General features: G+C 41.6%; 2 protein-coding genes across 9 annotated transcripts in view; one reads left to right on the top strand and one right to left on the bottom strand.

Moving 5' to 3' along the window:
- AFF3 (ALF transcription elongation factor 3) overlaps positions 1-20,595 on the top strand; it is a 228,518-nt gene that overhangs the window by 171,378 nt on the left and 36,545 nt on the right. For 7 of the 8 annotated variants that reach the window (XM_083437609.1, XM_083437607.1, XM_083437608.1 and 4 more), the window contains one exon: positions 3,226-3,266. In XM_083437609.1, the coding sequence (XP_083293735.1) occupies positions 3,226-3,266 (41 nt within the window). The remainder of the gene's footprint in view (positions 1-3,225; positions 3,267-20,595) is intronic. The other variant, XM_083437606.1, reaches the window with a different exon arrangement.
- LOC310676332 (uncharacterized protein) lies at positions 289-15,057 on the bottom strand. Its single transcript, XM_083438176.1, has 4 exons — positions 14,749-15,057; positions 1,543-1,769; positions 999-1,126; positions 289-735 (listed from the first exon to the last, which is right to left on the bottom strand). The coding sequence occupies exons 1-4, from the start codon at positions 14,814-14,816 to the stop codon at positions 709-711; spliced, it is 450 nt and encodes a 149-aa protein (XP_083294302.1). The 5' UTR covers positions 14,817-15,057; the 3' UTR covers positions 289-708.

Here is a 20,595-nt window from a genome sequence, read left to right as displayed (position 1 = left end):
ATTGAAGTGTATGGAGGATATAGAGCCATGTGTGTCTTATCACACCCACCAGAAGTATTCAGGTCCCGGAAGGATGTGCATGAGGGAATGTGGCTCTCAAGCTGAAAAATGTTTGCTGTAGGTCTTTGGGTTTTTTAAAAAAATAGTTGTCCACTGATAAATTGTCAAAACAGAAATAGTCAATGTGAGATTTCTAGAAGTGGCATTAACACCATTTAAATAAATAAAACATCAACACACAGCAAGAAGTTGACAAATAAACTAATATTGTCTGACAAGGGTGATTATAGTAAAACAGATGTTTATGTAACATTTAGAGGGGCCAAAATATTTTCAAAAGCTGCTAATTAACTGGCACAGAGGAGGGAAGTGCATCAGTTAAACTTTAATAAGCAATCAGCTTGTAACTTAAAAATGAATCTACACTGAGCATAATTTTCAGGGATTAGGTGACTCACTTGACACATCTGAGCCCCACAGCCGACAGAGCAGCTCAGGCAACGAAGGGGAAAGAGTTGTGCTGGTGGCAGAACCCTGTGCACCATAACACACTTTCTGCAGGGATGTTTTCTTACACTTCTGTTTTTCGGCTTAAAATGTATTTTTAATGCATGCAGCAAGTACATATTACAAATGACAGTAACTCATAGTACACACACTACCGAAGTGAAAAACTCGAGGCAACTTGAGTTCTGGAGAGTATGTTGTTCAATGTTGCATCTTTGTACCAAAAACCTGTGCAAGTTAAAAAGAATTAGTATAGCAACATGGAAGAAAATGAGTTGGCAGGAGATTGCTTTTCTACGCAGCCTAATTTTTATTTGATAATTGTCTTTGATAATTTTCTGTCAAATTAGTTGCGCTGCCATAGGCTGTGTGCATAGGGTCCTTAATATAGTCTTACTCAGTGACACTACGCTTTGTTGTATTTGGGTGGAGTCAGGAGTTATCTGTGGCTGTTCTGCTCTTGTTTTGGAGAGGTATTCTTGTCTACCTACCTTCCTGAATGGTATGTCATCTGAGCTTTCCATGATCATGACATAGTCTGAAGCAATTTTTCCAAGTTCTTCACTTCTGGCATCTTGCCCATGTGAGAGATTCATCTGCTCTCTTCCTTGCGTGAGCTCTGGTTTTTTAAAAGGAGCACACAAGGCAGAGTTAAGGGCACACTATTTTTACACCTTTCAACATATAGTTATATCACCTGCTGGTTATCATCATATATACGTATGTGATAATCTTCTGGTTAATTTCAGAGATTACTCCAGGGTAATGGAATTTGAACCGGAACAAAAGACTTGTACCTGACACAAGCTTTTAGAGATTCAAACAGACATTCTGAGATTACATAATTTCTTAATTTCACTATCAGATCTCGGGGGGGGGGCATCTTTACTAGCGTCATAGAGTTAATTGTTACTTATGAGCAAATAAATACAAAGAAGAAGAGGAGATGTGGCAGATCTGCTTATCAAATTTGGGAAACCTGTTCTATTTGGACCCATTTCAGGTCTGTAGTTAAATGGTTCTGAAAAGACCTACCAATATCAGCTTGTTGTTGATGATGATGCTGATGAAAGAGGCAGATGCACCTCCCCAGGAAGGGCATTCCACAAACTGGGAACCACCACTGAGAAGACCCTGTTATGTCCCAACAGTGGCACCAGTTTGAAAAATCATGGAATAAAGTGTTAGAATTAATGAAATAATTGCAGGGTGGGTCATGCAGCACGTCACTCACGGCAAGCAGGAAAGATGAAGAAGTCCCACTGAAAAACAAAGAACCATTACTTTCCATTGTAACCAGGATTTCTCTCTACAAAGATAAGGCTTCTGACTTGCTAAAGTCCCCTCACATGGAGATAGTGGGACATGCAAGGTACAATTATGAATTAACAATATGCAGAACCATTGTTCTGTGCTGTGAATGAAATTGTACCTAAGTAGACCATCAACAAAGTCTTGCACCAGAGAGACCCATATTCAAACTTCTGCTTAGCCTTAAAACTCAGCTGGGTCAGGATAAAATGGGAGGGGGATAACCATATGTGCCACCTCGTGCTTCTTGAATGAAATAAAATATAGTCCAGTAAGCACACAAGTTATGTGGGGGCTACATTCCATGGATTGCACCTAAAACAAAAAACGTGTATAGTCAAAACACTTTGGGTGCAATGGCAGGTGGGATTGCCAAAGTCTTTTTTTCCTGGGTGCCCGCCCCCTTGCCATTCCCCCCACCCATAAATAAAAAACTAAATTGCCAAGCATGTAAAACTGAATGCACACAAGCTTACTATACATAAATATAGCAAGGGGCTACTCTATTTATAAAGATCTTACGCAGCTTCGGGTGTAAAGTAATAACCATTGATTTAATGGTACAGTTGTTTGTACGAACTCTTTATTCCAAAGAGTGTTGGCAGAAATCCAGAATGTATGAGATTAAAGCCAAGGCCAAGATTGTAGCCAAGACGATCGTAATATTAGGTATATTCAGTTAGTCACTGAAAACGAAGCCATCCATGTCAGTACTTTCCAGGAGACTCATGTCAACAAATGCTCAATAAAGAAATTGGAAGCTAGTTTGCTGATAAAAATGGAGCGTCCTGTTAAATTCGTACGGCTATGATTTTTTCCCCTCCACAATTTAACGTACTAGCAAGATCTGGATTCCACCACCACCACCACCTTCAGCAGGCAATGACTGAGAGGTAAAGCATCAATGGAACATTCATCTCCTTTTGCAGCACAGTCAGAACTTGCCAACAGTGTATCACAACGATGTCTTAGAAAGCCTGCAGCAGTTCTTGCATAGTTTGCTAAACGTACAATTCTGTAACTAACAACAGATGATTCCAGAGACCCAAATATGTGCTGTCTGTTTTGCAGAAGAATGGAAGGGGACTAATGGTAAATGAGATGGTGGGAAGGAAGGGAATTATTTCCTGCAAGGTTTTGGGGTTGTTTTTTTAAGGTCATTTGAATAGAATCGTATGGATGGAAAGATCTGTGCTTTAACCATTTTGGGGGCTTTATAGCATACTTAGCAAAGTGTTATTACATCTTGTAGATCAGAAATATCCATATTACTGCAGCTTGTTAATACTTTGAAATTTGGGCACGTGATAGGAATGTGTGTGACATGTGTGGTTTTTTTTAAGTGTTGATTGAGCTCCTGTTTTAAAAGTCAGCATATAAAATAAACATCTCTGCCCTTCCTTCCAGCAGGCAACACAGAGATCTGCTCTCCGGGTTCTATCCGACAGGTACATTTTGTCATTTTTATGAACTATAAATTGCTTTATGAAACGCTGAGCCCTATTTATTGTGGCATATAACTCATAATCGGATTTTGTCCCCAAAGTATCTCTGAACTGGGATGCTAAACATTTTTGCATGCTTGGATTTGTCATGCATGCGTGGAGTTTATTGCTGCTGGGGAAAAAATCATAGTCTTACTGTATTTCATATGGAGTATGCAGAATCCCTTGTTGTGGCATGAAATGAGAGATATGAAACTGCATGAATGATGCAGTAAATTCTGAGCTTTAACATTTTTTAAGACGTATCTAGGCTCATTTCTCAGCGATAAGTACACCATTTATTTCAAGATGTTCTCCTTTTCCCTTTTCCTTTTTTTCCCCTTTCCCTTTTCCTGGGGAATTTTTTCTAGATTTGATGCCCTTATAAAACAATGTCTATTATTCACATTGGTCTGAGGTTTTTCTTCTCTCTCTCTTTAATTTATTGGCAGTTCTTCACACTTGCATAGACAACAATACTTACGTTAACTAATTACTCAGACTTTACTTGTGCAAAACATCTACTGAAATATATGAAATGTTCTGTCATTTTCCTGAGTAGGGAAGGTATACAGGAATGAGGTTATAAGCCATGCAGTGTAGCTTTACCTTAAAGAACTTTTAATGAAAATAGATTTCTTGGAAGTGCAAAGGCTGCCTTTTAACACAGTCTTGATTTTATGTAAGTTTTAGGGAAGAAGGAATGTTGGTTTTGGAAGGTACATTTTACAGCACCTCTTTTTAAAAACAAAACAAAAACAGCCTACTAGATTTATATTTACCCACAAATGAGATACTGTGTCATGCAGGCTGACACAAAGCAAATTCTTCCATGCCTTCTTGGCAGGCATCTCAGCCCTTCTGGCCCAGACTCCCCCGCCTCCCTGAGAATAAGCAGTAATTGACTTTGTAAGGCAGCTCAGTCAACTGCTTCTCCAGAGCAGAACCTGCCACTTAGGATGAATTATACGTTGTGCATGGGTGAATAACATTTCTTTATGGTCTGAGGCTGAGACCATCAAAACTATCCCACCTCCACTGACAAGCCCTGTTCTGTTTAAAGTGTGTGTGTATGTGTGTGTGTGTGAGAGAGAGAGTGTGTTGAAACAGCAGGAAAAATAACTTGTCTTTGCAAACTTATCAAAAGATTGAATGCTTCAAGCTGTGTTAGCCAATCTTGCAAAGGGAAAAGGAACACAAACATTTGTGATAAATATATGTGATGTAGAACAGGAAGAAAAGACGCAATCATACCTGGATGTATGGAAGGCAAGTTCCATTTGCTCCCCGGTTTTGTATATTCTCCAATAGAATCAGAAGCACAGAATTATCTAAAAGTCCTTCATTCACCACCATCTAGAAAAACCAAACATCTGCTGCTGGGTGGGGACACCAGAAGGATCTGTAGTATGGTGTCACCAATAAACACAATCCAGATAAGAGGTTTTTCATGGGAGTGGCCCAATTGATCTAGGAGGAAATGGGCTGCCTGGTCTTAACACACTCTAAAGCAGAGTTGAGGGACCTCAGATCTGGAGGCTAAAGGCAGCCCTCTTGGTATCTCTGCCTGAGCCTTGAGCCTTTCTCCAGGCCATGCCCTGTCCTTAGCCACATCCTCTCTTCCCAAGCCACACCCCTCAATCACCCTTATTTTGCATCTCTTTGAGTAGTTCCTCCTAGAATGCATCCTTAGATTCAGATAATGCTGCTTGCTTGTCTGGATGGATGGTTGTGTGAACATAGAAACCAGGAAACATTTACATTGGTTCCACCACCCATGTTTGCCTCTGGTCACACCCAACAGTGGGTCAGTGCCCAGAAGGAAAAGAGGCCCTTGGGTTGAAAATTTCCCCCACTACTGCTCCATGAAATCAGTTGCCAAGACTAAAGGTCTCTGCCTCCCCACAGCTGTCTATGCCTCCTCCTCTCCAGGGCTTTCCCCAAGCAATTGGAGACTGTGCCTGCATGCAGCCAATCTCTCTTCTGCCCTTTTCATGCCTTTCCTGGTTCTGGGAGACAAGGGGGAGGGGATCTTGCAGCAACAGGGGAGGAGACACCTGTGATTCTTCACCAGCCTCTTGCCCTCCCTCCTCCCACTCAGCAGCTTCAGCTTCTCGATTTTTCTCTGCCACAGACTGTCCCAGCTCACTAAGCCCTTTTGCCCCTTCAGCTTCTGGCACCTCCTCATCCACACATTAGGCATAGCATGGACGTCTGCAAGTGGAAAGCCTGCATATCTAGATCCTCAGGGCCTGGAACCCTGTACAATCTGCATGTGTTGGCTTTCTCCCTAAATAGTTCCTTGTGTGGATGGTAGGGCTGGGGGAAGCTGTGTTTTGTCAGTGGTGGGGCTAGCAGCACGGCCCTGCAGCCCCTTTAATTGTGTGGACCCCTTTTGCATGTGTCATGCATGAAGAAGGCTTGCATTTCTAAAGATTCAACAGGAGCTCAGAGCACCAGTACTTTGAATTGTTTACTACTGTGGGCTCTTACAAGTTTGCTGTCATACGAAGATTTAATTATTATGCACTCTCATCTTTTGCCTGTTTATTTCCCTTGGTTCAGGGAAACCCATGTAGGCAGTCCAGAACTCATATATGTGAACCAGAGGAGGCTGTTGGCACCCAGGAATGACCTCTCAGTATTTTAGTGAGACGACAGACATAGCATCTCCTGGTGTGTGAAATATGCAAAGTACCATGGGGAGGAAGAGGGTAGATGTGTGTGGAATATGAATTGCTTCAGCATATGATTAACCTCACTGGCTATGTAGTAAATAGAAGATAACTGTGATCAAAAATGAATTTGTGCAATTTATCAAGCTGAGCAACTGTGCATTTTGCAGTGAGGCAGGAAGTCAATTCCAAAATCTAGGGCAAATAGAGCAATAGGAAATTGCAGGGACTAAGAAGTTAATCATACCTTTTGACTGCTTTCATCGTTTTTGAAAGACAGAGTCAGTAGAGTCTTCACAGGAATGCTTCGCAGCAACTGATCAGAAAATAATTCTTTCAGCGAGTCCTTAAATACCATTTGTGATCACTCAGAACTCAATAGACTTTCTCACTTAATGCCCTTTGATTAGTTTGATTTTTAAAAAAATGTGTATGAATTATAAATGAGTAGACCTCAAAAATATTTACAAGAAAAACAAACATTCGGTGAGTAGAATCTAGAAGCCCTAAATTATTATTTGATGAAATAAATTGTATATAGAACAGTATTAGAAAGATCATCTTAGAAACCACTGTATGCCTTTGACCCTTTGAAATTTGTTGAAGTTACTCATACTCTGTAAATAACAAAATGATATAAAAATTAATACCCTGATACTATACATTTAAGCTAATGTGCATTCATGTTACGTCAGAGCAGTAACATTTTCTGTAGTGGTTGTTGTTGGTACCTTAAGTGTAAGGCTTTAACCTAGCGCAGCAAGTATTGGGAACAAGCTGTAAACGCATTGTCAAACAGTTGCTGTGAATGCCTGACTCATGTGCAGGGGAAACCATCTGGTTTGTTAATGAAGAAAAATATTTCTGTTTTATTGTTTGTTTTTGACACTTGAATATTGCATTGCCTTTGGGCGGTGAGAAAGCAATAAGACACAAATTATTTTCAACTTTTGTAATGGCTCCAAGTAGCTGTAACTCCATCTGTTGATGAGGGCAGCTCTTCCATTAGACTGGAGAAACTATCACCACAAGGAACAAAGAACAAAGATGGAAGAGGAAGGATGTATTACAAATTGTGCATTGCATGCTGTTGCCGTTCAGATCTGAACCAGCTTGTGTCCTGCAGAAAGTGGCGTCATAGGCTGACTCCGATGTCGCCAATGTTATGTGAATTCTGACAGCCTTTGATAGAGTTCTTCATCAAGTGATTGCATTAGTTCCTCACACATTCATGTCTCCAGCATCATGTCAGCTGGATCTGAATCCCTGGATAAGCTCCATTTCACTTCAGAACCGAGAAAATTTGGAACTATTCCAGTGTTAAAATTAACATGTGGAAAGTGGGTCCTACAGATTTGTAGCCCTGCATCTTTTTGGAATGGCACCACTAAAATTAGAGCTTTGTGAATGAGGCATACAAATAATCGCTTGTGATGGGGTAACTAATATGATTTTTAAAATAAATAAAATAAAATAAGGAAGTGCCTTTAAGGCTTCAAGGAGCAGATTCCTTTCAGTATAAAGGAACTAGGGCTTTTTTAAAGCCAGAACTCTTCAGAACTCAGGTAGGCGCCATTACCATTCTAAGAGGTGTTCATGGTGAATCCCGGCACCTCTTTTTCTAGAAAAATAGCACTGAGAGGGGCCGTACTTTGAAATGGATGTTTAACTATATTTTCAGTTGGTGTCTGTTTTGTGTATAATCATTTGAAAGTCTGCCCCACCTTTTTTGTCATTAGTCTGCACATTTAAAAAAAACATAAACACATTATTTTTTAAACTTGCATTTTACCCAAAAATACAAATTTCATACACATTTTGATACTTTTTTTGAGCCAACAACTGTATGACAAAATCGTGTGCATTTTCTCCAAAAATACACAGGTTACATGAATTTTAATATTTGCACATCGTTTTTGAGCCAAGAAATTGTGAAACCTGGGGGATAACAATTCCCGTCTGTCTGGGAAGTGTGAATGAGGCTGGTTTGCTTCAAAATGTGGACTGACTGAATCCTTTAGCATCCTTAACTACAATCGGATATTAAACTAGGTTTCAGTTGGGGACAGAGCTAGTCCTGCCATTGCAGCAAGTCATCATTTATTTACTGCTCTTAGACCCCACCCTTCCTCCAACTGAATTCCAGAGCTGATAGCAACGGTCTTAAAACACAATACAAATATCATAAAGCAGTAATTATCATCAAAAAAGGAACAGCCTTTAAAACGCCAATGCAGTGAACAAAAGCCTGGCAAAATAAGTTCATTTTAAGTTTATGCCTGAGCATCAGCAGTGTGTGAGACAACCAGATTCAGATAGGAGTTCCGTAACTGGAGAGCCACCACCATAAAGTCTCTGCCTTATGCTGCCACTCTATGGCTTCACCCACTGATGGCACCACAAGCAGGGCACCTCCTTGCAAATCTTAAATCATGGGCCAGATGATATCAGGGGAGGTGTTCCTTCAAGTACTCGTGTCCCAGGCTATATAGGACCTTGTACATCAGTTCTAACACCTTTGAATTAGGCAGTACTATACAATCCCAACTTGCTGCCCCTTATAACCAGTCAGCAGTGCTCTGCACTAGGGCTGTTCCATGTAGAGAGGCAATCCATCTTAATGGGACTACACCCTTTCAGGGGAAGTTAGATGCAGCACATCCAAACTTCACAGGGAGTGATCCATCCATGTTAATGGGGTAATAATACCCACCACCACCAGTTCACAACCCATCCACTTTGTTCTAACTTCAGAAGAAATCATTTGCTCATGTTTGTGTCGGTAGACATTTTAAAAGTATTATTTTGAAATGTCCTGCAGCGACATGCAATAAATGTTTATCTTATTGAATTGTGCCCAGAAAACAATAGGAAGTCAAGTGCTGGAACTTATTCAGCCTCTTCAACTCAGCTATACCAATTTCTATATTATTTTATATGAAGGAAAAATCTCTATAGGCTCTAGAGCCTTCAGATATTGGGATTTTTCTTGTTGAGAAGCATTTCCCCTGTTCCATTGGGAAGTCCTTTTAGGGACATCTATATATGTTGGATTAAGTATGGGTCTGTCAATAGTCTTTACTAGACCACAATTGTTTTCCTGAAAGTTACAGCTAACCCATTTGTTTTAAATGTGGCAATGCAAAATTACTCACATCAGATAGGATGTTTTGTAGTTGTATTTCTGGTGTTATTTAAACATTACCCATGCATTATTCAGCATGGTTTTCATTTTTCATGCTTTTGTGGAAAGAAACAATTGAACTTTGAAGAGGTTGGGTTTTACTGCACGAATTACTTTGTTTCCTACACCAGAATGCTTTTCATCTCTGTGGAAGTATTTAATTTTCCTATTCATGCAAACATATGTGCACCAACATCGGATTCATAAATTATACTTCCTCCTCATTGACTGGTACAATAAGCCTTAATTTTTTTTAAATAAATGAACAGATAGTCTGTCAAAATATTTATTGTAAACAATCCTGGAGGATTGTTATCAGGAACGTCATCAAGAGATGCAAATTGAATCAGACACTTCCTGGTTGTCATTAACAAATATTCCCTTTTGCCAGGACAGGGGGTGATACGCAGTAGGAAGAATTAGTTCCCCCTCAAGAAGTGGGATGGCTCTTCTATATAGCTGCATAAAGGGTTATTTCTTGAATTGCCATGTAATCCTGCCCTTTATTTATTCTGCTTCCTACTCTTTTAAGCGCACAATAGGGGGAGTAGGAGGAACTGTGATGTTTATTACAGCTGCCTTAATGGTGCTGCCTTTTACAATCCCCATGGTGAATCTTATTTCCAAGGCTTCCTTTTCCACTTTCCTTCATTTCCAAATGTTTTGCTCCTTTGGCTGTTTTTCAGATTTTCTTAAGGTAAGTGCTTCCCTCTTTTTCCACCACCTCCTCCTCCTCCTCCTCCACTCCTACCCTGATTCTCTCTCCAACATAATGCACTCGTAATCTGTTCCGCAGAATGCTTCTCATGCAACCTTGAAACCCTACGAACTCTTAGGTCTTACAGACGCACACAAAAAGTCCAGCTTTAAACAAATAAACTAGCCTATTTCATGGTGTTTAGCTCTCTGGAACAAGTCAGCCTTCTATTGAAAGGTTAATGTGCCCTGCATGGCTAGCACACTCTGACCTATTCTTCCCCACACATATCCTTTATAAGTGGCTCTGTGAATACGGAGCACAATGTAGCCAAAGTTGAGCACTATTTATTTTCATTTATTTCATTAAGCACATCAAGGGCAGACTTTGGTCATTCAAATTGCAGTGACACCCTGTGGGAAGCCAAAATTCGGCACCCCACCTCTCACCTTCTGTTCTGCTCAATTTGCTACGTCATAGTTGCAATGTCCTGTTGCACCCCCTCGGCTCAGCGCCCAGTGTGGCAAAACCAGTCACGCTGCCCTAAATCTGCCTCTGAGAACAGGTTTAATGCTGCAATCCTATGCATGTATAAAGTAAGTCTCATTAGCACTGCAGACTAAATCAATGGAACTTAATACAGTCGTACCTTGGTTTTCAAACAACTTAGTTCCCGAACGTTTTGGCTCCCGAACGTCGCAAACCCGGAAGTGACTGTTCAGGTTTGTGAACTATTTTTGGAAGCCGGACATCTGACGGGGCTTCCACGGCTTCTGATTGGCTGCAGGAGCTTCCTGCACTTTGGTTTTCAAATGTTTTGGAAGTCGAACAGACTTTTGGAACGGATTCCGTTTGACTTCCAAGGTACGACTGTAGTGCTCAGTTTTGCTTGAATCATGCCTTACTACTTACTACTTGCTTGAGCCAGCCATAGCATTATCTGGTTTTCCTCTACAGAGCTGAAAATTTATTCTGTTTCTTGATCTGCAAAATATCCTCCACCGGGTGGTTAGTGTATGTCCAGATTCTAAAATAGCTATACTGCTCAGTTTGCAGTGCAATGTCTGTGTAGTCTAGATAAGAGTAGGCAATTAGCCTTGCGAATCATTTCAGATTATTATTACAGATTTTCAGAGGCAGCTTCATATTCAAAGTAAAAATGTGCCACCATCACCTATAGATTGAAGAGACCTTTATTTGTAATGAGGAATAGGCAGATCAGTCTATTTCTGGTCAGTATCAGTTTTGTATGTGTTCACTTCTATATTGTGTCCACATTAATCTGTTTAAAAAACAAACAAAAACTCCCTACAAAAAAATTGTATTTAGGTGCATTTTAATTTATATTTATATGCACATTTTAGCTCAATATGCATATGTCTAAATGTATTTTGTCCTAAAATACGTATTTTGTCATGGATTCTGGTATGTTTTTTGAGCCAAGAACTATACCACAAATCTGAGGGATAATTACATTCTAATCCGTACTTTAGTTTGAAAGGCTTGGATCAAGTCAGTTCACATTGGAATTCACAGGAGCCAAATTTCTCAAGCATCCCTACTTGTAACCAGTCATCATGCATATACAGTGGTACCCCGGGCTATGTACTTAATTTGTTCCGGAGGTCCGTTCTTAACCTGAAACTGTTCTTAACCTGAAGCACCACTTTAGCTAATGGGGCCTCCAACCCAAGGTACTATTTCTGGGTTAGCGGAGTCTGTAACCTGAAGCGTATGTAACCCGAGATACCACCATAATTAATACAGCTAATCAGAAAGTCATCTAAGCCATAAAATTTAATGCACGTTGAAAGCCATAGTATCCAGCCATACTATCAACTTCTACTTCATTAAATAAGGGGTAGAAGTGTCTGTGAATTTCAATGCCCCTTGTTTCTCATTTTTCCAATCTTAGTTCTCCACGTTTGGCAGCAGTTTGTGATTTTTAAAAAATAAAAATAAAAACCCTCATGAAAATTTATTGGCATTTTAGAGTGAATTTCTCCTAATAAGCACTTTTTTTATATATGCAGTGTTGACTAATGCACTCAAATAAAGTTTGCTCTGTTTAGATAAATTGGGCTGCTGATCTGTTGAACTTGGCTTTCTGATTCACCTGCTTCAACATCCAAGCAGCCCAACTGATTTGTGGGCCATCCAAGCGGGCACTCGCCTATTTCTATTTCTGACACCACCCAAATGGTTCCCAATTGGCTTTCAGACACCACTGTGGCAAGCCCCATTTCCTCCTGGCTCATCTACATGACAAAGATAACAAGTTGCAGCATATCCATAGCCGTCAAGCGTCCCTTATTTGGCAGGACAGTCCCTTATCCCAGCACCATGTCCCGTTGCTGTCCCTTATTGATGATGTCCCTTAAATAAGCTACTGAAGGTAATGGGGCCCTTTCTATGTCCAGCTGTGCTTTGTCAACAACAAATTGTTGCTGGTTTTTGTGTTGAATGTATGCTATATGGTAATTTATGGACCTAATAGTTATCTAAAGCCATTTGCACGCAACAAAATATGAATTTATCAAAGTAATTGCTGATCCCTTATTTTGGCTGCTGGTCCCTTATTTTCGAGGCTGCTGGTCCCTTATTTTCAAATCTGTAAGTTGACAGCTATGAGCATATCATTCCTGAACATGGGAATGTGCAGGCCTTGCCCAAATAACAGACTCTCTCTCTCTTTCTTTCTTTCTTTCTTTCTTTCTTTCTCTCTTTCTAGAATTGGCTAGCCTAGCAACAAAATGCTATGACTCTTAGGAGGAAAAAGAAGTAAATCTCCTTAGGAAAACGTAGCAGTCCTATCCAGAACTTTCTGTGTTGTGAACTGACACGTTGTGATTTATGCCCTTGGAGGTTTCATGCTAAGGAAACGATATATTTCAATAATGTGAAACCTTCTCTTACCTGCTAGTGATGAGAATTCCTGCTCTGCTTCCTGTGCCTCATTTGACAAGGCCAAAGAGAGCTTTAAAAAAAGGGGGGGGGGGCTTTTATAGCTGCCAGTGATCAATGGCATGGCAACATCCAGCATTAACAAATGCCAGTTGAAATTCTGCTCATCTCTAAATCATGGATTTACCGGTTCAATAAATATGCCATTTAAAGTCCCCCTTTTATAGTAATGATATTTCATTGTATTAATAATTCACAACAATTAATAGGATGGGTTGTGTAGTGACATTTATGATGCAATTGCAATTAGAGGAATGCCCACCATAGTTCAGAATTATTTTAATTATTATGGATAATTAGTCAGCTTTAATTTTTGCATTTGTGGGCCTCTTATGGCTTCTCAAATTGCTCCTTTGCTATCACCTCTTGGTAATTGTTCCTAACAGAGGGAGAATTAGACTAAGCAGGAGTAAGTAATGCATGTTCCTGTGTGAGAATGGCTCATCTTTAATTATCTGCAGTTGGAAGGCTTAGGTTCTAACTCTTGAGCAGTATCGCTAAGAATGGCTACATGGGGTCATTAGTTTGTTATGAAATTTCATACCTGATTTCAGGGGGGTAAATTTTTGGTTCAATGTAGAAGTGAAGGTGGTGGATCTTGGGGTCTCAAAATTCAGCTGCGACGCCAGAATTTGGCCTCCCCTCCATTCTAAATACAGTGGTACCTCGGTTTTCAAACGTACAGTGGTACCTCAGGTTAAGTACTTAATTCATTCCGGAGGTCCGTACTTAGCCTGAAACTGTTCTTAACCTGAAGCAACACTTTAGCTAATGGGGCCTCCTGCTGCTGCCGCGCCGCCGGAGCACAATTTCTGTTCTCATCCTGAAGCAAAGTTCTTAACCTGAGGTAATATTTCTGGGTTAGCGGAGTCTGTAACCTGAAGCGTATGTAACCTGAAGCGTATGTAACCTGAGGTACCACTGTAATCCGTTCCGGAAGACCATTCGACTTCCGAAACATTCAAAAACTGAAATTCAATAGCCGACAGCTAAGCTTCAGGGTCTTGCACTCAGCGGAAGCCGTATTTCCTGTTCGACTTCCGAGACCTTCCAAAACTGAGGTATCACTGTAATCGGTGTGGTTCCCCTGCGGTGCTCCTGAGACTCCATGCCGAGTGCAACCTCTGTGGTAGTTGTATAAGTTACTGGTAGCTTTCATCTGAAATATAGTTTCAAAAAGTACAGAGCAGTCTCAATGGCATCCTGCTAGGAACAAGATGGAAATCATATGGGGTGTGTGTGTGTGTCTGTAATCATATTGTGTGTGTGTGTGTTTTCCTGGCAAGAGTGGGAAACATGGATTCAAAAGCATTGTTTATTTCAAATTCTCCAGTTTTATTTATTTATTTATTTTCGCTGAAACAGAAATTAAAAAGATGAAAATGACTTCAAAAAATTGTTACACCACAGAACTAGAACCGTACTAAATATGGTCTAATTCCATTAACTTCATTGGGATTTAAAGATATCTAGAGCCAAGAAAGGGACGCAGGTGGCGCTGTGGGTAAAACCTCAGCGCCTAGGACTTGCCGATCGCATGGTCGGCGGTTCGAATCCCCGCGGCGGGGTGCGCTCCCGTCGCTCGGTCCCAGCGCCTGCCAACCTAGTAGTTCGAAAGCACCCCCGGGTGCAAGTAGATAAATAGGGACCGCTTACCAGCGGGAAGGTAAACAGCGTTTCCGTGTGCTGCGCTGGCTTGCCAGATGCAGCTTGTCACGCTGGCCACGTGACCCGGAAGTGTCTGCGGACAGCGCTGTCTCCCGGCCTATAGAGTGAGATGAGCGCACAACCCTAGAGTCTGGCAAGACTGGCCCGTACGGGCAGGGGTACCTTTACCTTTACCTTTAGAGCCAAGAACCGAAGGTCGGATGGATACCTAGCCCCAATATCTAACACAGGTTTCTGTTTTCCCCAGAAATAAAATACCTGGGAAGTTTCCCTCCTTCGCAGTGTGTGCCTGATGCACTCTGGTGTCCGGTGAACATTGGGAACATGTGCACTGCCAGGGCAACATATAGCTCTTCTCCAAAATATTCAATCTATGAAGGAACAGAGGAATGCGAATGAAAAACTGGTTTACCAAAGATTACTCTTAGATAGTGCGTTGGCCAAAAGGTTTACTTGTAGAAAGCATGGTAAAGCTATCGGAACCCATAAAAATCTGCTTTCAGTTAGTTAAAAGTGCTTAAGACAGTTGAGCTATATCATTATTTTATCGTCCTCTGGAAGTTAGCTCAAAAGGAATGAGCATGTTTGAGCCACAGTTCTTTGGTCAGGTTCAGTCTGTGTGGCTTGACAGACACATTTAATGCACAGGCTTAGAGCCAAGCAGTGCAGCTGCATATAACATTAGTCTGACTGCTGTTTCCTTGCTGCAAAGCATCTTCAAACGGGGTCAAATAATAATTTCCTCACCTGCTCCTTCACCTCTTGAAAGTTCCCCACTAAGGTAAAAGCAGCTTGTGAGATTCAAGGGGAAAGGGAGATTAAGAAATATGCAGTTCAGTTCCATTTCTCTACATAAAAAAAGCAGTTGCCAGGTTAACATTATATACACCGGCACTATGTTTTACAATTTTGCCCTAAATATGGATTTGTAATGGTTCTAGCGGTTGCTCGTGCGTAAGCCGGTGCAAACACCTGGCTGGATTGCCTGAGTGAACCTTTTCTGTCCGGACAGCCACTCACCCGTGGCTGTCTCAATCGCTGGCAGAATCTGTCAGTGGGCGTTTCTTAAACTTCTTCCAGCAAAGAAGCTCTTTGACGCCTAGTCTCTTCCTACTCTCTCTGCACGAAAGCCTTCTGCGCAAGGAGGGCGTAGGCCGCGGAGGACCTCTACTCTCCCCGCTGGTCCCCGGCAAGGAGTCATGGGACCGCCTCGCCGCTTCCCCCATCTGCCCCCCTTCTCCACTGGTGCTACGCTGATTCTCTTCCTCAGAAGATGGGCTGCCTCTCCCAATCCCGGGACGCTCTCCGGAATCCCTCTGGATTTTGCTCTCTCCCTCCGGCACTGATGGCAGTTCCCTGACAGTATTATTATTATTATTATTATTATTATTATTATTATTATTATTAGTTCTTGCAGTTTAAATAGAATGATATGCTATGTCGAGATATCTCTACCCTAGCATACTGATAAGCATTCATGTCTCCCTTTGAATAAAATCCTGGTTCTTTGAGTCTAGCACCTTGCAATGGGGGGCCTCTGCTTCTGCCTGTCCTAAGAACAAAACAGGACACAAAAGATTGTTACCAGGCCTCTCTACCTTTTTAAAACAGACACACACACAAAGCTCCAATTTTTATTGGAGCATCAGCACTGGGGAAAGGTGTATGTAACCTAGTTCTGTGCAAAAGTAGCCTCCCAAATTTTTCAGAAGGCAAAAATGGGAAAGGGAAGAATTTTGCTATTGTACTATTTTTACAAATGTTCCAGGACACTTCTTCATAGCAAGAGAGGATGGATTCCATCTTCTAATGAGAGGGCAGTTGGAGAGAGATTAAATCCAAATACCTGGAAATCACAATCTGGATTAATAAAGCTCTCAAATTACAAGAACTGCAGTTGATTTCGCAGTCTCTTGTTGCTTTGATTATGTCCTTCACCTTGGGCAGAAAAATATATTGAGCTACCACCACATTTGCAATTTAAGCTTCTGTCTGAAAGCACCCCATGTCACTAAGAGATACAAAACTCAGAGTACAGTGGTACCTCGGGTTAAGAACTTAATTCGTTCTGGAGGTCCGTTCTTAACCTGAAACTGTCCTTAACCTGAAGCACCACTTTAGCTAACGGGGCCTCCCACTGCTGCCGTGCCACCGGAGCGCGATTTCAGTTCTCATCCTGAAGAAAAGTTCTTAACCTGAGGTACTATTTCTGGGTTAGCGGAGTCTGTAACCTGAAGCGTCTGTAACCTGAAGTGTCTGTAAGCTGAGGTACCACTGTAAATGGTCTCCACTAGGGCCCAAGCAAACATGTCTAACAACTGGCACGTGCGTTCAATAGCATGCACGTTTCTCCTCTGTTCATGTCCATAGGACCTGAGTGCCTCCTTCCCTTACACCTTCTGGAGTGCAAAGCATGACGATAAGAAACGGGTGCGCTCAAATGTCCATATCTCCTTCTAGTCTGGCTCCTAGAAAATCTTCATGGCTGCTATGCCTTGCAAACATTTTTGCACCTCTGGTGGCAGTGCTCTGATCATTGCATCTTTTACTTATTTACATTTATCCTGCTCAGTTCAAAGCCCTCCCCCCCCCCTTCCGCCATAATATTCATGGCTACCTTTGAACCATGGCAGATAACATTAGGTTGCATGCCTGGGGTGTTTGTTACCTGTTTATGTACATTACTTGATACAATCTGCTCTAATGATGAGCCACAGTGTCCTTCACAGTACCTACTTCAGTCATCACCTCATTGATTGCTAGTTCTTTAACAAGGTTGTGCAAATCATTTAATGTAACAGAATCAGAATCAAGTTCATACACAAGATCATCCCCTTCCCGTTTTCTCTCAGTTAATCCAGAGTAACTACAAACACCACATACATACACACACACACACACACACACACAGACACAGTGGTACCTTGGGTTACAGACGCTTCAGGTTACAGACGCTTCAGGTTCAGGTTACAGATTACGCTAACGCAGAAATAGTACCTCGGGTTAAGAATTTTGCTTCAGGGTGAGAACAGAAATCATGCGGTGGCAGCGGAATGCCCCATTAGCTAAAGTGGTACCTCAGGTTAAGAACAGTTTCAGGTTAAGAACGGACTTCCAGAACGAATTAAGTTCTTAACCCGAGGTACCACTGTACACACACACACAATGCTTTTTTTCTAAAAAAAATATTTAGGGGTATTCAATACACATATTGAAAGATTCACAAAATATTTAGGGGTATGCGTCCCCCCGCGCCCTCCCCTGAAGAAAAGCACTCTCTGTGTGTGTTTGTGTGTGTGTAAGTGTAAAACCATTCCCATAAAAATACATTGAAGGATGGGGATAAATTCACACTTGAGAGTACAGAGGGAAGTTAAAATGTGTTGGTGGTTAGCCTAGCTCCATTAAATTATCCTGAGTGTGTGCCCTGAGTCTTTATGCAGTACGCATATAATGATCTTCCCAAAATAGCAATTGTAGCTCTCACATTACATCTGGAGATGCAGATATAATTTATGGGAATGCACCTGTGTCTTTAAAGCGGAAAGTGAGAAGTAGCCTTAGGCATGCTGTCTTCAGCGGCTTCTGAGTAATTAGAAGATAATTATTGGATATGACATCTTTTACTTTGTTATTTTTGTCCAGGTTTTCTTTTAAAAGAAATTGGCACGTTTATATTTTAGGTAGCTTCGAACCAATGCCGTCACAACATCAAATCACATTAGAACATGTGAATTGTCATAGCAATCTTTTCAGAACTTCATCAGCAAACACCATGGTTTATTAGCATGCTTTCCCCGCATGTTTCCACCCCCTCCCCCCCGTATTACTAGCTACGCAAGATGCAAATGAAGTATCACACATGGCTTATTCTGAACATCACACTGTAATTAAGTTTGCAGATGGCCGAAAAATAAACAGTGCTTATTCATATAAGACCAATATTGGAAGAGACTTCAAGAGACTGCAAATAATTTCAAATGGATTGGAAGTTTATCCAGAGTTTCTCTAGTGCTAGTATTACTTAACATATGGGCCCTAGATTTCCCTCACAAGGAACCTCCCTAGAGCCCATGTTGCCAGGATTGATATGGGTAGTTATGTCAGGTTCTTACAAGTTAATCACCCACACACAGCCCCTACCTAGGGCTTCATTTGTCCCCCATATCAAATGTGTCCTGGTTTTCGTGTGCCAGTTCATTAGTTACAAATGAGAAATGTGATGGGTGCAATGTTTGTTTGTTTGTTTGTTTGCTTCCTTGCTTGCTTCCTTGCTTTTTAAAAGGTGCTGTCTCAAGCGTGTCTGAAAATCACATTGCCTGCTTTCAAAGGCTATACCATAATAACAAGAGGTGTATGGAGTACAGTGGTACCTCAGGTTACATACGCTTCAGGTTACAGACTCCGCTAACCCAGAAATAGTGCTTCAGGTTAAGAACAGAAATCGTGCTCTGGCAGCGCAGCAGCAGGAGGCCCCATTAGCTAAAGTGGTGCTTCAGGTTAAGAACAGTTTCAGGTTAAGTATGGACCTCCAGAACGAATTAAGTACTTAACCCGAGGTACCACTGTAATGCAAAACAGGACTAAGAGCTCCTTTATCTTAAACATTTGTGAAGAAGAGAGAACTTCAACAAGTCACGTTTTTCCCCCCTCAGCCCTGGTATGGCAAACATCACCTGTCAAAATTCTCTTTTCTACACAACTCCTAAAGGTGCATGAGCTATATTCTCACTTGCATCTGGCTAGGCTAGTGAGGAAGGGGCAGGTAGTGGCTGGTGACAGTAGTGACTGGAGAGCAGAGTGGTGCTGCTTTGCCTGCCTTTCCAATGCAAACATCACTGCCGATAACCCAAGACGGGGAGGAGCAAGGCAGCAGAAAGGTCAGTGCGGTGTGGCTGCAGCGGCAGGAGTGTCAGATTAACTCCACTGCTGCACATGCACCATAGCCACGTCCCCACTACCTTGCTCTTTCCCCCTTTCAGTTACCAACAGCAAGCTCCACATTAGTAAGCCAAGTAATAATAATAATAATAATAATAATAATAATAATAATAATAATAATATTTTATTTATACCCCGCCCTCCCCAGCCAAGACCGGGCTCAGGGTGGCTAACAACCAATAATAAAAACAAGTTGATTAAAATACAATTTAAAAGATTAAGATACAACATTAAAACATTAGGATGCAGCCTCTTCACAGGAGGAGAAAGGAAAAAGAAAGAGGGGGAGGGAATCAAACTGATTCTAAGCCAAAGGCCAGGTGGAACAACTCTGTCTTACAGGCCCTGGGGAAAGAAATCAGATCCCGCAGGGCCCTGGTCTCAAGAGACAGAGCATTCCACCAGGCTGGAGCCAGTGTTGAGAAGGCCCTGGCTCTGGTTGAGGCTAATCTAACTTCCTTAGGGTCCGGGACCTCTAGGGTGTTGCTATATATGGACCTTAAGGTCCTCCGTGGGGCATACCAGGAGAAGCGGTCCTGTAGGTATGGTGGTCCTAGGCCGTGAAGGGCTGTAAGTAAGTAATACCACCCCAGCCCATTCTGCCCTGCTGACCACTACTGGCTAGGAATCTATGATTATTTCAAATCTTCCTGAAGTGAGCATGATGCAGTTTTTGCCCCAAGAAACTACTGGTTGCTTTTTTTTTAAAAAAAAAGAGCACTATTATATTGCTGTTTACAGACCAGTTGTCATACTGATCCTAGGATGAGAACAAATGTGTCAACATAATGTGTCAGCATAAGTGCATTTAAAGCATACTTCCCCCCCAAAAAATCCTGAGAACTGTAGTTGACTCCCCACAGAGCTACAGTTGCTAGCATGCTCAGCAAACTACAGTTCCCAGGATTCATTGGGAGGGGAGTCATGTGCTTCAAATGTGCTTTATATGCATAGTGTGTACACAACCTTACAACACTGAACACAGTTTGACTTACTTGAGGAATATGCTGTGGGCTGGGCTGTTAAATTTGCAAGGCCTTTAATCTTACACACACACACACACACACACACACACACACACACACACACACACCCCTATCTTGGAAGAAATGTCCAGTTCACCACTGTCTAGCTGTTTCTTTTCCTATTTGAATATCCACTTCC

The sequence above is a fragment of the Podarcis tiliguerta genome (genome assembly GCF_965153285.1).
Source record: "Podarcis tiliguerta genome assembly, chromosome: 4".
Taxonomy (NCBI): domain Eukaryota; kingdom Metazoa; phylum Chordata; class Lepidosauria; order Squamata; family Lacertidae; genus Podarcis; species Podarcis tiliguerta.
This window is presented reverse-complemented; position numbering and strand designations above follow the sequence as displayed.

Coding starts and splice junctions, on each gene's coding strand:
- LOC310676332 (XM_083438176.1), bottom strand. CDS start 14,816: ATGTTCCCAATGTTCACCGGACACCAGAGTGCATCAGGCACACACTGC. Junction 1,127..1,542: donor TCAACAACAAGCTGATATTG/GTAGGTCTTTTC, acceptor TTAAAAAACCAG/AGCTCACGCAAGGAAGAGAG. Junction 736..998: donor ATGACATACCATTCAGGAAG/GTAGGTAGACAA, acceptor TAACTTGCACAG/GTTTTTGGTACAAAGATGCA.